This window comes from Callithrix jacchus, chromosome 10 (genome assembly GCF_049354715.1).
Source record: "Callithrix jacchus isolate 240 chromosome 10, calJac240_pri, whole genome shotgun sequence".
In the NCBI taxonomy this organism is placed as follows: domain Eukaryota; kingdom Metazoa; phylum Chordata; class Mammalia; order Primates; family Cebidae; genus Callithrix; species Callithrix jacchus.
The window spans coordinates 47273743-47290688 of record NC_133511.1 but is presented as its reverse complement, the minus strand read 5'-3'; the positions used below and the strand labels follow the sequence as shown (position 1 = coordinate 47290688).

General features: G+C 35.7%; 1 protein-coding gene across 3 annotated transcripts in view; it reads right to left on the bottom strand.

Moving 5' to 3' along the window:
• SLC36A4 (solute carrier family 36 member 4) overlaps positions 1 to 15961 on the bottom strand; it is a 47029-nt gene extending 31068 nt beyond the window's left edge. For 2 of the 3 annotated variants that reach the window (XM_002754692.6, XM_078339233.1), the window contains exons 1-4: positions 15756 to 15961; positions 3676 to 3799; positions 1762 to 1852; positions 534 to 622 (exon numbers count right to left, since the gene is read on the bottom strand). In XM_002754692.6, coding sequence (XP_002754738.5) covers positions 534 to 622; positions 1762 to 1852; positions 3676 to 3799; positions 15756 to 15810 — 359 coding nt within the window. In that variant the 5' untranslated portion in view covers positions 15811 to 15961. The other variant, XM_035265261.3, reaches the window with a different exon arrangement.
• Positions 15962 to 16946: the final 985 nt, after the last annotated feature.

Below are 16946 nucleotides of genomic sequence, written 5' to 3'. Positions count from 1 at the left end.
CGGCCTGCCCTAAGTTTTAAGAGTATGCAACAACGAAAGAGTCAAGACTTGATATTAGTCTACTAGACTAGATAATATCTACTTTTTAAAAAAAAGTTAGCCTATTGTCCAGTAGATGTATTTCATGATACAAAAATAAAGAAAAAGAATATTATTTTGTTGACTATCTACTAACCCATACATCAGCAGAGAGCACAAATGACAATCAAAACAGAATCACCTATACATTGAAGACCATTATGCTATAACTAAAAGTCACACCACTGCCTCCATTGCCTCCATATATCTTTTCTGATTTTTTCCATTTATACTAAGAGAAACCATTCTATTTCACTAATAAGGCTACCCTTTAAAAATAGATTCTAATCAGATTTAAATCATATAAAAAGCTACCTTCTTCCATATTCATTACCTTAGATACATCTATATAACAGCGTAAAGGAAATACAACGAACAAAAGAAATATAAGACTATTCAATGATCTAAATAAAAAGATAGCTTCAAAATAAATGGCTTAACAAATCCACATTTACCTCAGACATAGAAAGTGACTGCAACGTACCAATATGTGCATACAATGAACAGAAATAATTCCTATAAACACAAGGCTGATTGGTCCAAGCTGTGGGGAAAAAAATTTATAATATTTAAATATTTAAAAGAAATCATGTGCAGTGAATAAATAGTTGTTGGGCAAAATGATTAGTCACTCCATAAAGGCAAACTAATAAACTCGATAGAGAAACAGGAGTAATGTTTAAGACAACCACATCCATCTTATCAACTTAGCTACTCAAATCCATGAATATAGAGTATAGATAACAAAGTAGGGTAGAACACAAGATCATATTCAATATCAGATGGCAAGTCTACAACTAGCAGTGACCCACCATTATAACTATATGCATCCAAGCATCATTATCTAAATCACGAAAAAGTATAGTATCAAATGGAGACTGTGAGCAATTTATTTCTTCTACAGACTGCTTGTTGAGTACTCACTGTGTCAAAAACCATGCTTAGAAAATAATTATTTCCAAAAGTAGTAAAAAAACATTTTAAATATTTATTTACTAAAATTAAAGTGATACCTGTAATCTTCAAGATATAATCAAATTATTGCCAAAATTAATTTTTATAAACATAAGTTTTTATCATCTAAATTAGGGGGAACAAAATAGTCAAATGCAGAGAAAGATGATAGTTAAAACTGTTTTTAGAAACTGGTCCATTCAAAAAAGGTTAAATGTAATTTTATTACCTCATAAATGGGCTTCTCCCCTATCAAAGTTGTCTGTAATTATAATCATTACAATAAGCGTCTTTTACATATTGGTTTTTAAAAACCATTATTATTATTTTTCTTAACTATTATTTAAATCTGAAAACTATCTGACTAAAAAAACTGTACAATTTTACATTACCAATAATCTACTCTATAAATATATTTGTTGCTATGACTACACTGCTTAATTCAATTCCTGAAAATCCAAAATATTAATAAGATATAACTACGCCTAGAAAAATCAAAGACTGCTTTAGGTTTGTGGGGGGTTTTTTGGTTAAATATTAAGTAATGAAGTAGAAATTAATAGAATAATGAGCATTTTTTTGTTAGATATCATTTTCACAGTTCACACAATTTTATCAAGACAGCAACTAAATGACCACATAAACGTCACCTTACCAGGTTATATGTGACTTGCTATAAATGAGACTGATAACTGCATCTTAACTGGTGATTACAAAGGTAAGTCTTACCACTATGCCTGCATTTTTTATTGCCAATGGAAGTCCTAAAAGGCCAGTTCCAATATTTCCTTTAAGAAGGTGCATAAGAGTTTGCACAAATCTGAAAAGTAAAAGATGTAAGACTTAAATGTAAGACTTAAATGTTTTAGAACAAAAGCTATTATAACATGATCATGGTTTTATTACCAGAAGGGAACTGAAAATTAATCTAGGCAAAGAACCAAATAACAGTTCCATCCCATCACTGGGCTGGAAGTCATACTTGGTTCAAGCCCTATCTTTGCTACTTAAAAGTGGAATAACAAGAGTTGTTGTGGATATTAAATGAGATATTTAGGTGAACTTTCTGTCAAACAAGATAGTAAAAAATTAAATTAAAAAAGGCTTGGCTGGGCACGATGGCTTGCACCTGTAATCCCAGCACTTTGGGAGGTGGAGGCCAGGGGATCACCTGAGGTCAGGAGTTCACGACCAGCCTGGCCAACATGGTGAAGCCCTGTCTCTACTAAAAATACAAAAAATTAGCCAGACATCAGGCAGGAGCCTATAATCCCAGCTACTTGGGAGGCCGAGGCAGGAGAATCACTTGAACTGGGGAGGTGGAGGTTGCAGTGGGCCGAGATAGCACCACTGTACTCCAGCCTAGGCAATAAGAGTGAAACTCTGTCAATAAAAGAAAAAAGACGGTGGCTCAAGCCTGTAATCCCAGCACTTTGGGAGGCCGAGGTGGGTGGATCACGAGGTCAGGAGATGGAGACCATCCTGGTCAACATGGTGAAACCCCGTCTCTACTAAAAATACAAAAAACTAGCTGGGCATGGTGGTGCGTGCCTGTAATCCCGGCTACGCGGGAGGCTGAGGCAGGAGAATTGCCTGAACCCAGGAGGCGGAGGTTGCGGTGAGCCGAGATCGCGCCATTGCACTCCAGCCTGGGTGAAAAGAGCGAAACTCCGTCTCAAAAAAAAAAAAAAAGAAAAAAGAAAAAAAGGCTTAAAGGCATCCTCTTTACAGTGTGGTTTTGTACACAGTAAAGAAGTAAATTTTTTTTAAAAAGCTAATTTTCTCATAAGACACTTTGCTGCTATGATTTTCAAAACAATGTTGAGCATTTGGCTGGTAACAGCAATGTATTGACACTACCTATGTAACCATGATACTAAACACATTTGATTTATGATTGTCAACCTAAGAAGTTAATTAAAAAAAATACAAGTTATGCAAGTTGTAAAACTATATGCGTCAACAGGTAAGATAAATACTAATTAATTTTTAGATACCAGGAATTCCCTAAGGGACTTGACCTAAGAGTAGTTTCCATAGGCATCTGAAGGAAGTCTCTTCACCAGGAAAAAATAAGTTGAAATAAGAAAGAAGAGCAAAAAGTTTAAACTCATGAAACAAAAATGTTTGCCTAAATATATTTTGTTTATATTCTTTTCTGATTAATTGCATATCACTTTAACCATTAAACTATTATTAGAATGAGAAATTACTCAAATTTACTAATAAAGACAAAATGTCGAAAAAGGTTTTAAAAAGTTACAATGCTTTCCTACCTCCATAACTTTGTTTCAGAATAAAGAAACATTTACTACCTCCTGATTATTCAGAAGCCACCTCTCTTAACATTCCTTTTCCACTTAATCAGAGCTCCCTTCTTTCAAGATCCCTAGCATTTGTTACACATCAAGATCCCTGGCATTTTTCACTATAGTGAAGTTCAGTTTATTGCAGTAATTCCTATACATTGCTTTGTGATTTAAATGCATTTCTTTTCCAAATAGACTATAAACTCATTGAAGGTGGAGATGATGTGTAAATATTTGTGTCTTATAATCTAATAGAATATTTTGCCTATAGAAGAACACTACAAAATACATACTGAATGAAAAGAAAAGGAGACTTATAAACCATAACACTTACGAAATGCCCTCTTGATCATCAAGTTGGTAATGCTTCTGAACAGGCAGAAGCTCTTGCTCATGTTCTTCATCTGATGTCCCATCAAAACTCTGCTCATTTATCAAGGGCATCATTACATCCATATCTTTAAAAAAAGGAAAACAAAGTACTTCAATATTGCTTAAAAATTTGGATAAAGCTGGTACAGATTAATTTTAAAATATTAGGAAATATCTGTACTTGTCTTTACTATTTTCATCTTAAGTTAGTTCATACTAATACCCTGAGTTTTACTATATTTAAAAAGAAACAACTAAATTTATTTGCTGGATATTCTGTTTGGAATATGCAGTGCAAAGCGAAAGCTTAAGTCTTCAATGCAAAACTTTTTGTGCTTTATCCACATGAGGTTTATAGTAAATGATCACAGGATTACAGCACGAGGAATGTGAAGAAATGATCAAATATATTTTCATCTCTGCTTAGCTTCAAATCATACTGTATAGGTAAATAGTAATCACATTTTTAAATTCTTGAAGAAAATTATAAAGTCATTCCAATATTTAAAATTTCAATATCAAAATCTGCCCTTTCCCACTTTATCAGCATGTATTTCCTGAGAACAAGAATATTCTCTTGAATATTCACATCGAGTTACTAAATTCAGGTTAACATTGATGCAATACTTTATTTAATCTACATTCCACATTCCGCTTTAATCAGTTATACCAATAAATTCCTCTTAGCAATTTTTTTCAGTCCAGGATTATATATTGCATTTAATTAAATTGTTCTACCAGTTTCCTTGCCATTATATTTTGTTATGATGCCTGTAATCATCTTTTTCTTGCTTAATTTTTTACTATCTTATTTGACTGTTTTAAGTGGTACTCTCTGACTTCTACCTATTACCCATACAATAATAACTTAATTCTACTTTTTCCTGTTTCTGTCCCTTATTTTCTCATTTTTAGTTGTATTCTTTCTACTTTGACAATACATATGATGGTTTTCATACTGTTCTTCCAATTACGTCTCTACTCATTTCTTAGACCTATATCTATAATCAATATCAATATTCACTATCGGTTCTCCGCCAAAGTTTCTTCAAGAATGGCTGGAAGAAGTTCATCTTCTTACAGGGTATGCATCAGAATAACCTGTAGGGCTTGCTTAAACACATAATGATGGACACCATCCTAAAGTTTCTCACTCAGTAGGTCTGGGGTGGGCCTGAAAATATGCATTTCTAACAAGTTCCCCAGTGCTGCTGATGTTGCTAGTTGGGGGACCACACTTAGAGGACCACAGCTCTAACTGATTCCTCATGAAGGTCTCATGAGCACAGTATTCCCTAAGTTTTCACATGTTTCAAATTGTTTTTCTTTATAGCCTTGACACTTCAACAATTTCAAGTTGATTTTATATGAGCAAGGTATAAAATCCTTGGCTCATACCTATCCTTGAGTTTCTTGAAAATGCTGCTCCACTTTTGCCTTGCTTTTATATGCTACTTTGAGAAGTCTGAGGGCAGACTAATTTTCTCAGCCATTAAGTAACTTGTTCTTTTGCCTAGAGATCCTTAAGATATTTTCTTTGTCTTTAAAGTCTAATAACTTTACTACATGTCTTGGGGTTGATCACCCTAAGTCAGTTTTCCCAGGGACACAGTGGACCCCTTTTGATGTGTTGATTTAAGTCTTTTTCTTATTTCTACTATCAAGTTTTCTTGGATAACAGCTTCAAATATGTATCTGGTTCAAATACTTCTTCTTTAGATATTTCAGTTACATTCATGTTGGATCTTCTTTGCCTATCTTCTATTCAACCACTTTGTATCTCTGACCCTTCTGATATCCGTCTTTACCTCATTTTCATTCATATCTATCTTAAGTGACACATTAAATTTTCATTTCAATACATTCTCCCTTCCATCTTGTAATTTATTATTTGTGATTTTTCCTATTTCTAAGCATTTCATGCACAGGAATCCTAGTTCAAGAGTGCTCCCTCTGTCACTATAGTGAACTTCAGTTTATTTCATAGATGATGTTGTGCTGGAAGGGGTGAGCAAGAGTAACTGGCATGTCTTCTAGTTCTCCTTCATTTCTGCACGACCATCAATTTTCCCAATACTTTTTTCTTTCCCTTCCTTGCCAGCTGAGGGGCATTTCCACTGCTCCATTTATCTCTCACCTACAGAAGCAATGTTTTGTCAAGGCTGCCCGCTTCAGTCCTGCTCAAGTTCACATTTCCATAGTGCTATGAATTACTAACTTCCATCCCTGACCTCTTTAGACAATTTAACACTTTAGATTTTCTCTTTCTGAAAGAGTTTTTTGTAGTGCTTCATCTAGTTTCCTGCTCCCTTCTCTTTTCCAGTGAGAAACTAAAGACACCCCTTCCCCATTATCCATGCCCGTAGCTACAACAGAAATTTTCTGTCTTTCTCCCTACAAACAATTTGAGGTTTATGGTATCCTTGATCTCCTAGTAATGCTAAAAGACTAATTTCATGAATGGTTTATCTGTGCTTCAAATTGAATTCAAAGGTTTTAGGAAAGGATGTGTTGAGAAACTAGGATTTTAGCAGCCCCCATTAGCCCAGTGCCAACTGGAATTCAGCATATTCATTTTTCATAAGAGTAAAGTGATACCTTAAGACACTGGAAGATGCTTGAAAACAGTCTATAAAATTATTTACATATTTTTCTAATAACATAACTAATATGTGTACAGTAAAATTCACTTAATTATCAGTTCCAAATTCCTGAAGTTAAAATTAATGAGGATTTTCTATAATTCGAAGTCCCCAACTTTTCTTTTGGCTGGTTTTTCTAACCATTTAATCTTTAGAACATTCTCCATAGATTGTTTTGTAGGATTTCCTTGTTTCTTGTTTTCCAGTTTCAAAGGTGGCACAGTCTAGACCTATACACAGTAAAAATGGTTTCCGCAGCATTAGGTCTACTGGGATATCTACTATCTCACATTTACTCTAGAAATTTATTAATAATGTTCGCCTTTTGTCAGGATAAACCCTATATCTTTTTCTGTTATACTCTATACAAAGTAAATTGGTAATCTTGTAAAACCATCACATTAGTTTCCTACAGCTCTCATAACCAACTACTATAAAATGAGTGAGTGAAACAAGGAAAATGTATTGCCTCAAAGTTCTAGAGGCTATTAATCTGAAAAAGTGTTGGGAGGGTTGGTTTCTTCTGAGGGCTGGGAGGGAAAGCTCTGTTTCTGCCAGGCCTCTCTCCTTAGTTTATGGACAGTCATCTTCAAGTTCACATGACACTCTCTCTGTAATCATGTCTGTGTTTAAATTTCCCCTTTTTATATGGACATCAGTCATACTGGATTAGGGACCCACCATACTCCAGGATGGTCTCATCTTTTCTTTTCTTTCTTTTTTTTTTTTTAGATGGTATTTCACTCTTGTTGCCCAGGCTGGAGTGCAATGACGCAATCTTGGCTCACTGCAACCTCTGCTCCCCAGCCCAAGTTCAAGTGATTCTCCTGCCTCAGCCTCCAGAGTAGCTGGGATTATAGGCATGCACTACCATGCCTGGCTACTTTTTGTATTTTTAGTAGAGACAGGGATTCACCATGTTGGTCAGGCTGTTCTTGAACTCCTGATCTCAGGTGGTCCATCTGCCTCAGCCTCCCAAAGTACTGCGATTAAAGGCGTGAGCCACCCACTGTGCCTGGCCATGGCCTCATCTTGACCCTATTTCCAAATAAGGTCACATCCTGAGGTTTGCAGGGGTATGACAACATATAAATTGGGGGGTGGGGGGGACTATTTAATCCATAACAATCATCATCATTAGTTACATGAACTTCAGTTTCAACCACCAATATGTTAATATTTTTGTTCCTAAATATACTCCACTGCCCTTGCTGACTAGAGTTCATTTGCTTTAATTCATTTAGCTAAACCAAATTATCAGTTATTTGAACTTTCTGATTTCTTTTTGTCAGGGAGTGTGCAGCATGTTCTGTGCTGTACTAAGTACACTATTTGTCCTCAATAAAGATGGTTATCACTACCAATATTTCAAAAACTGAACAACCTGTTATTTAAAGCACACTGCCCAAGAGATCACAGCAGTAAGCAAAGTGCGGAAAACGGTAAGCTTTTCATAACTTTAACAACAATATGAATTCCAAATGATAAGATATTTGTATTGGCATTATTGAAGAGCTTATTTTTAAATATTCTTTTAGATAAACCTGGAAATCTAGAATTGTTAAAATTACCTATAAATACTAGTTTTGTAATTCACAGAATCAAGTTTTTAAAATAGTATTATAATGTTCAGATTCCCAAGTAAAAATTAGTTGGGAATCTCAGTCACTCTGAACAAACTCACATTGTTTAGCAGTTATTACATTTATTTAACTTCGTTCAAAAGTGCAATCTCTATGGTTATACTTTTCCTTACTTCTTAAAGTCATTAATTTTCAATGTTATATTGTTTAGAAAATATTAAACATGACTTAATGTGAAAAACATCTTTTCACGTACATATTTATTTGCTTCAATTCATTTATCTCATCCTTCACATTTAAAACATTAACAAAAATTTAATTATTCCTAGTTACAAAAATATAGATAGTTAGTAGGAAAAAGATCTAATATTCTGTAGCACAATAGGGCAACTGTAGCTAACAATAATTTATTGTATGTTTCAAAGTAACTAGAGAAATAGATGTGAAATGTTCTCGACATACAAACAAAAAAGGATAAGTATTTGAGATGATGAATATCCCAATTATGCTGATTTGATCATTACATATCATATGCTTATATCAAAATATCTCATGTACTCCACAAATACGTACAATTATTACGTGCCTACAAAAAATGTTGTCAATTGAATTATTCCAGGGAACTCCTCTTACTAACTCTCTTAGGAGATTAAAGTAAGTTGATTTTTCAAAGTTTAAATAATTTGAGATAAAAATACTTCTTAACAGTGTTAGCAATTTAAGAAGTACATATTTATTACCATTTTGATTCTATCATTGAAGAACCATGCAATGTGACATTATTAGCTAAGTTCTATGTGTTTAAATACATTTTTCTTTTTCCTTTTCTTTTCTTTTTTTTTTTTTGAGACAGTCTCACTCTGTCACCCAGAGTACAAAGGCATGGTCTTGGCTCATAGCAACCTCTGCCTCCCAGTAATTACATTTTTCTAATTGCATTTGAAAAATCTCTAAGATATTCCCTTCAGTTTTAGCCTATGTATAGAGGTAACATTACATCCTAAAAAACAGGTATCTGTTAAATTAAGTAAAAAAAGTAAAGCAATCAGGTTTTAAGACTGAGCATATCAAGTTGAATGATACAAAATAGCTCTTGAACCTAAAGAGTAAATTAAAAGATATCTAGCTAGAAATATCTTAGAAACACTTAATGCCCAAGAAGTTGCATATTTAAATGGTAATAGCCTATATATACCTCTGAACATTATATTTATTAATAAATAGAGTCAACTAGTCATTTATAACTTTTAGAAGCTCCAAGTAATACTAACTATAAAATGCTAAATTGTATTTTTGTTTCCAATTCAGGTATACACTATAGAGAAAAGCAGTAATCTTATTTCTTTACCCTTAGCTCTAATTTCTTAGGAGAGGTTTTGGCACTTAGGAGAAGCACTGGTTACAAGACTGAGTGGGGGATTCCAGGCTTGAATACAACTGCATGCTTAAGAAACTTAAGGTTGATTTAGTGTCACTGAAACTGAAGGTAGAAGTATATGGCAGAAGATTAAGCTGGAAAGCTTAATAAGTTTTCAAATCAGTGTTATCAAGAATCCATCCCATCCCTTTCCTATAGAGGTTTCTGGCTCAGATTCAAGAAAGAAAGCACCCATCACTACCACCATATCCTTCCCTTGGTTTTTTCACATTGTGATGTCAGATGAAAAGCAGTGAGGTACGAGGTAAAGAATTAGCATTTATAATCTCTCTGGGAACCTCCTGTGAAATTCCCAGAAAGATATATATACAAATGTGGTTACCAAGAGTTGTTTTTCCTGGCACAACAGACTCCCATGGCTTACCTTTTACTTTGCTAGTGAAAAGGATGTCGAAGACTATGATGGCTTTTATGCACATCAGCATTATAGGCTAACACATTACAGAAGATGATGCAGAGGAATAAGCCCTCTCACTAATTTTACTGGTTTCTGGTCCTTCTCAAAAACTCCTATTAATAGATATTAAACTCCTATTAATATCCATTAATAACAGTACCCCAACACAAAAGCTCTGTGCTTCATAACTGAATGTATTCAATCAAAGAGTTTGCAATGGTTTCATATTCAATTTCACAAATATTAATGAGGCCCTAATATATGTTAAACACCATTAGATGCTAGGAATAGAATAATTAGTAACACTAGAAAAAAAATCCTGCCTTCATGGAGCTCAAATTCTAGTGAAGGAAAGAGACAAAAAATAAGTAAAACAGAGATAAGCTAGATAGTGTTAAGTACTATGGAGAAACACAAGGATTGAGACAGAGAGCCTATAATTGGGACACACAGCCAAAGTAGCCCTCACTAAGAAAGTGGCATTTTAAAGAAGTCCTGAAGAAGGAACAGGAGTGAGCAGCGTGGATATCCTGTGGGAGGGAGAGTAACACAGGCAGCAGGAACAACAAAGGCAAAGTCACTCCGGATGAAGTCTCATGTGCTTAAGGAACAAGGAGGCTGAGTAGCTAGAGAGGAATGAGTATGGGGGAGGAGCAGGAGATGAGATCAGATCAGAGGTGACGGAAGACAGACTGTACACAGCCTTGCAGACCATTCCACATGACAGCAAAAGCCACTAGAGCAATGCTTTCCAATAGGAATGTAATGTAATAGAAATATAAATTTATATTACACAAATACAAAGTTTTCTAGTAATTTTTTTACAAAGAAAAAAGAAACAGGTAAAATTAAGTTTACTATTTTATTTAATTTGATTATCTAAAATATTTCAGCATATAATCAACAGTAAACAATTAAGATATTTTAGATTCTATTTTTGATACTATGTTTTTAAATCCAACATGTATTTCACACTTACAGCATATTTCAATTTGAACATACCACATTTCACGTGCTCACTAACCATATAACTAATGGCTATTGTACATTAGTTATATTGGACAGCACAGCACTAGAGAGTTTTGGGCCTTGGAGTGTTATCATCTGGTTTACATTTTAACCAGAGGAATCTGGTTAAAATGTAACAAACTCACATTATTTAGCAGTTCTTATATTTATTTTCTCACATGTGCAATGAAAATAATAACTTCTATTATACAGGGGTTTTGTGATGTCATCATCACAAGTGATAATGTATATGAAATTATTATACACATTATATGTCATATAGATAGAATATGAAAATGAAATAATGTATATGAAGCATAGAACCTACACCTTGGCACATAAAAATAAGTAATCAATAAATACTTTTTCTTCCTCCTCCATATATTAGAAGTATATTAAGCTGTATAGGATTTTAAAATGCCAATTTTTTGACAAAAATTAGAACTAATTTAGTAATAATTAATAATTCTGAGCATTTATGACCCATAAACTGTGCTGTAAGATTGAGTATGCAAAGATGGGCAAAACATGATATACGTGCCAGAAGGAAAGAGACACTAGTGAGGAAGACAAACACTCAACAACTCAACATGGTAAACAGGGTTAAGAATATATGAAATAAAAACTGACATCCCAAAGGGATTAAAAATTATACAACCCAATTTACATTACATACAATGTCTATTATTTTCCTAATGTTTTGCTGTAATTTTTGGCTAAGTACTAAATTGGACAACTCTGGAAAATGCCGTGATTAGTACTGGTAAAAATTAATGGTGCCTTATAAACTAAAATACTACTAAGGAATAGATATGCTAGCTATTTATGTGAGGAAAAATTATAGATAAATAAGAAACACTAGCTGATTCAATGTTATATAACATTGATTATATACCATATATCTGATATTAGGTATATTACATAGTACACCATAAGGATACATTAATGGTGCATATAAATGGAACATTCTTAAATTAGTCAGTGCTTGTATGCTCTCTTATTTGCCCAGAAAATTGTTTGAACCTCAATTTTCAAGCCTAAAACCAACATAAATTTCAAGTTGTAGACAGAATATTCTAAAATCACATTAATTTATCAATATCATATGTATGAAAGGCTTAAAAATATATATTTCTTTTGCCTAGTAATTCTAATTCTGGCAAGCCAGTATATGCAGAAGAGAATTTTGTACAAGAATGTTAATTAAAACACTAGTGATGTTGAAAATTGGGAAGCAACCTACATGTGGAGCAATCAGGAAATTAGTAAATTAACTCTGGCACATTCACTTTACGAAGTATTGCACCGACATTAAATTATGGTTGTGAAGTCTTGAGTAAACAGGGAAAAGAGCATCATCTGCTAAGTAAGAAAAAGTTGAATATTTACAATATGATTATGCTTTAAAAAATTAAGTAGAAATAAGGGAAAGTAAATATTTCAAAATGTGAATAAGTTTACGAGGATATAGATGGACAATGGGATCATTAGTTCACTTTTCTTTCTCTGAAAAATGTTTTTTAAAAAAGTAGTAGCAGCAAACTTGCATTACTTTTATAATAAAATTTTAAAATCACTTGTATTCTGGCAATAGAAAAACTAAAAGAAAGGAGAAATAGTTTCATTTTTTAAAAATAACATAATATTGTCACCCAAGTCTATAAATTACTATCTAGATATTAAATAAGAACCATAACTATTTTGTTCATTTCTGAGATGAAGGAAATATTCACAGCAAGAAACCTTCCAAAGGTTCCCATGGGCTATGAAATAAAGTTCAGACCTTTTATATACCTTACAAGAACCTGTATCTTAGCATCTCCACCAGTGATTTTCACATAAATATACATTTTTGGAAATTCTTTTTTTAAGTTAAATAACATTTTGTCATTGTAGAAAATCAGAAAATATATAAACAACATTTTTGAAATTAAGAGTTATTCATTACCCAGAAATTACTACTGTTAACATTTTAGAGTACATGTTCAGAGGCACACATGTGTGCATTCATGCACACACACATAAACACAAACAACTCTCATATGTTCTCATTCTGTCTCCTAGCTTTAAATACTATCTATATGCTGATAACATCCAAATTTATATTTCTAGACCAGACCTCTCAGCAATCTAGACATAAATCTAACTGCCTACCTGACATCTGCACTTTGATATCTAATGGACATCTCAAACTTAACATGTCCCAAACTGAACTGGTCTTCACCAGCAGGTCTGCTATTCCTGCAACTTTAACCATCAGTACTAGTTATCTATTGCCATATAACAATTTATGGCTATTGTCAGGAGCCCTCAGTTTTGTGCAACATCGAGCTTTCCTTATGGCCACGTGGGTCTCCTTGCAACATGGCAGCTTGATTTCCTTCAATGAGTGATTCAAAAAGAGAAAGCAAGGAGGAAGGCACAATGTACTTTATTAACTAGTATTTAAGTCATACATCATCACTTCTAACATAATCTATTCATTAGATACAAGTTACTAAGTCCAGTCCTCGCTTGAAAGGAAGGAAATTAAGTTTCTCCTCCTTTAGAGAGAAACATCAAAGAATCTGTAGGTATATTACAAAACCACCATAATATCCCAGTTAATAACAATTTAATTCTTCTAATATGCAGGTTTCTGGAGTCTTCCATGTATCTTGTTTTACTCTCTAACCCTCATCCATTCTGTTAGAAAATCACATTGGTTCTTTCAAACTATACCTAAAAGGTAACTATGTCTATTCACTTCCACTGCCACTACTACCATACTGCTGTGAAGGACACCCATATATCTTTGCTGAAATATTCTCCTGGTTTTACTTTGGTCCCCTTACAGTTTATTCTTCACGTAGCAGCCAATACAGTCCTTTTAAAACAAGCCAGATCATGCCACTCCTCTGTTCAAACCCTGCATTGGTCCACTCTTCCCTCAGGGTAAAAGTCACAGACTACATTACCTATAAGACCTTAAATAATTTGGCCCCATAGCCACTTCCATCACTCTGTTTCGGCCACTTTGGTCTCCTTGTTATTCCTTTAGTCGTTCTTTCTACCTGGAGTAGTCTTTCCCCATTTATCCATTTAGCTAATTTCCTTCCTTACCTTTTCCAAGTCTTTACTTAAATTGTACCTTTTCAATAAGGCCCATCCAAACCACTTTATAAAATATTGTAAATTGCCCAGCCCCTCCCCGTTCCTGATTTCCCTTACCCTGATCTTGTTTTTCATAGAACTTTTCACCTAACATACTATATAATTAACTGGTTATTGTCTTTACTGCTTATTCTCTGCTTTCGCTTACTAAATACAAGCTCCATAAGAAGAGAACTTTTATCTGTTTTGCTCATGATGTATTTCAAGTGCCTAAGAGCTCAACGAATATGTGTTGAATTAATGAATACATAAAACTTTTAAAAACCTGAAATAATTTGAAACTTTTTTCAGTTAAAGAACGTACATGAACATCTTTCCATATCACTTTTAATGGTAGGCAGTATACAGATACACCACATTTAACCAGTTTCCTTTCATTGTACTCTACATAGTTAACAGCTTTTCCATGTATACTATAATGAAAACCTCTTGATATAAATATTTGTTACATTACTTATTTCCTCGGGAAATATTCTAGAAGTAGAATTGCTGGGTCAAAAGATATATACATTTTTAGGGATAAATATGTTTTCCCTTTCCTACCAGCAGTGCATGAGAATACCCATTTCTCCATATCCTCACAAACACAGGTTATTAATGAATTTAAAACAGTCAGATAAACCTGAGTTCACATTTGGATTCTGCCATTAATAAGCTTAAAATTACTATAAAATGGAGATCATAATAGCACCTATCCCAATTGCTGTGAGGATTAAAGAGATTGCACAGGTAAAGCACTTAACACAGTGTTTTCACACAGTAAGCATGCAATAAAACGTTTATTGTTTCTATCATTATTACGTACTACCTGAAAAAATTCCATTGCAAAGTGCCCTCCCTGCAGGTTATAAGAGGAGCAACAATCTATCAGTTACTTATAATACAGTATTTTATAAAGTTCAATCCTTTTCTTGAAAATTACATTTAGATTTAGTCTTTTAATTACATTTAATCAGTACTGAATGAAAAATACTCGCAAGTATAGTACATATAACTGGGAGAGGGATCATTTTATCACCCTGATTCTTACTTTTGTTTTATTTTGGACAGCGGGAAACCGTAAACAAACACGCCCTGTCGCCAAGAAACAAGATCCGAGGAAAGCAGGAAAACCAACAAACTTTGCCAAGTGAGCTAGCTACAGGTATCTCCTATTCATTATTGTCAGCACGACCTGTTCGACACCCCCAGGATAACAAGCGGTAAAATAAGGATTCATCTGGAAATTGTGAGTGGGGCTGCGGCATTTGAAAAGCAGAACACTGATAACTTCCTTAAAGCATCACTGGGAAAAAAACTGTGTCTCGGGGCAGGCTCTCACGTCTTTGACGCGTACAGGGCTCCGCCCCCCCCCCACACACACACACATACACACAGTGACACACACACACAATGACACACACATTCTCTCTCTCCTCTCTCCTCTCTTCTCTTTCTCTCTCTCTCACGCCCTATGCAGGCCCGGGCTTCCCCTGACCAATCTCTAGGGTCAGATACCCGGCTCCTCTGCAGACGCTGACCTCGGGGTCAGTTAGCAATCAGGCCTCAGAAGCTCATCCCAAACCCGCCACAGTTTTGTTTGCTGGACTTAAATTCGAACCCGCGCCAGTCCCACAGTCTCAAGAGCCATCACACACACACAGACACAGCCGCCCACTCGGCCCCACACCTCTTCCTCTGAAACCCGGATGCGGACAGACAGCGGGTGCGGGGCCGGGTCCGCCTTCCTCCTGGCCCTGGCCGAGCGCAGGGCCCCGGGAGGCCGGGACACACAGGGCAGCCGCACAGACCCCCGGGTCCCTGCCCACACGCAACACCGACCTAACTCCTCGCGCCCCGCCGCCCCGGCCGCCGCCGGCGTCGCCGCCGCTTCCATCTCTCGCGGGTCTCCAGGACGCCGCCGCCTGGGTGCTCGCTTTCCCGCCGCTGCGTGGCCGGCGTCAGGCCCAAGCCTCCCCTGCCCCGAGGGACCTGCGCCGGGTGCCCGCCTCCCGGCCCCCCGCCTCCCGGCCCCGGCGCTCCCAACCGGCGCGGCAACGAGCATGCGCAGTGGGGCGCACCGACTCCGCGGGCACTGCCGGCGAGGGGCGGGAGAGGACGAAGATTCGAGGACTGCAGGAGGCCGGGCTGGGTAACCAACCCGAGAGGAAGGACATTGAGAGATCAGCGACGGTGGGAGCTTAGAGCTGGCCAACACCCGGGCTTATAGCTCCCTGCGGGGTTTTAAAAATGACCGCGAACTAAAATTTGGGACGCCTGTCCACACGCAAGGAGTTAGCGTTCTGTAAGTCACTTTGGAGAATACGAAGGATGGGATTTGTCCCCTACCAATGTTGAGGTTCTGATACTCTGTTTATTCGTCTCCCTGTTTCTATAGTTAGAAGTACAGGATACACTGAAATAGAATTTAATTACGTCATATACAATTTCACTTTTAGGAAATTTCAATGTCCTTCCAAATATTTGACGTTGACCTTGGTGCTGAAAGAAAATTAAGGTAAAGACTAAGTGTACTGGTGTAGTTTCAAATACTCCTAAGCACCATACATACATTATCTTTAATTCTGACGACAACCTGTGAGATAATTCTAATATTTACTTACATTAATGTTAAAGATGAAGGGACTAAGACACATGGAGGTAAGTAAGGCGTCTGAGAACAGGAAGCTTGTACATGGCAGAAGTAGAATCCTTCTGCCTTCAGAGCTGGCACTCTTGACCAATATGCAAAACTGGCCTCTCAGATGGATACCAGTGATATTCGATGACTCAATGGATGAAGCAAGCTTTTGGTTTAAAAGGAAAATATTTATCTTAATTTTGTAGTTGCTTTAATTTTTTTTTCATTTCATAGTTCTTGGAAGTCAGTACAAGAGGGGTTGATTTAGGAAAGAGTTTTTTGGGGGGAAGGGGGGTCTGATGAACATGATGTAACTACATGGCAATGGTGTTGAATATTTAAAATACTAAGATTAAAAAGGTACGCAGTTACGTACTATCTACATCTTTCCC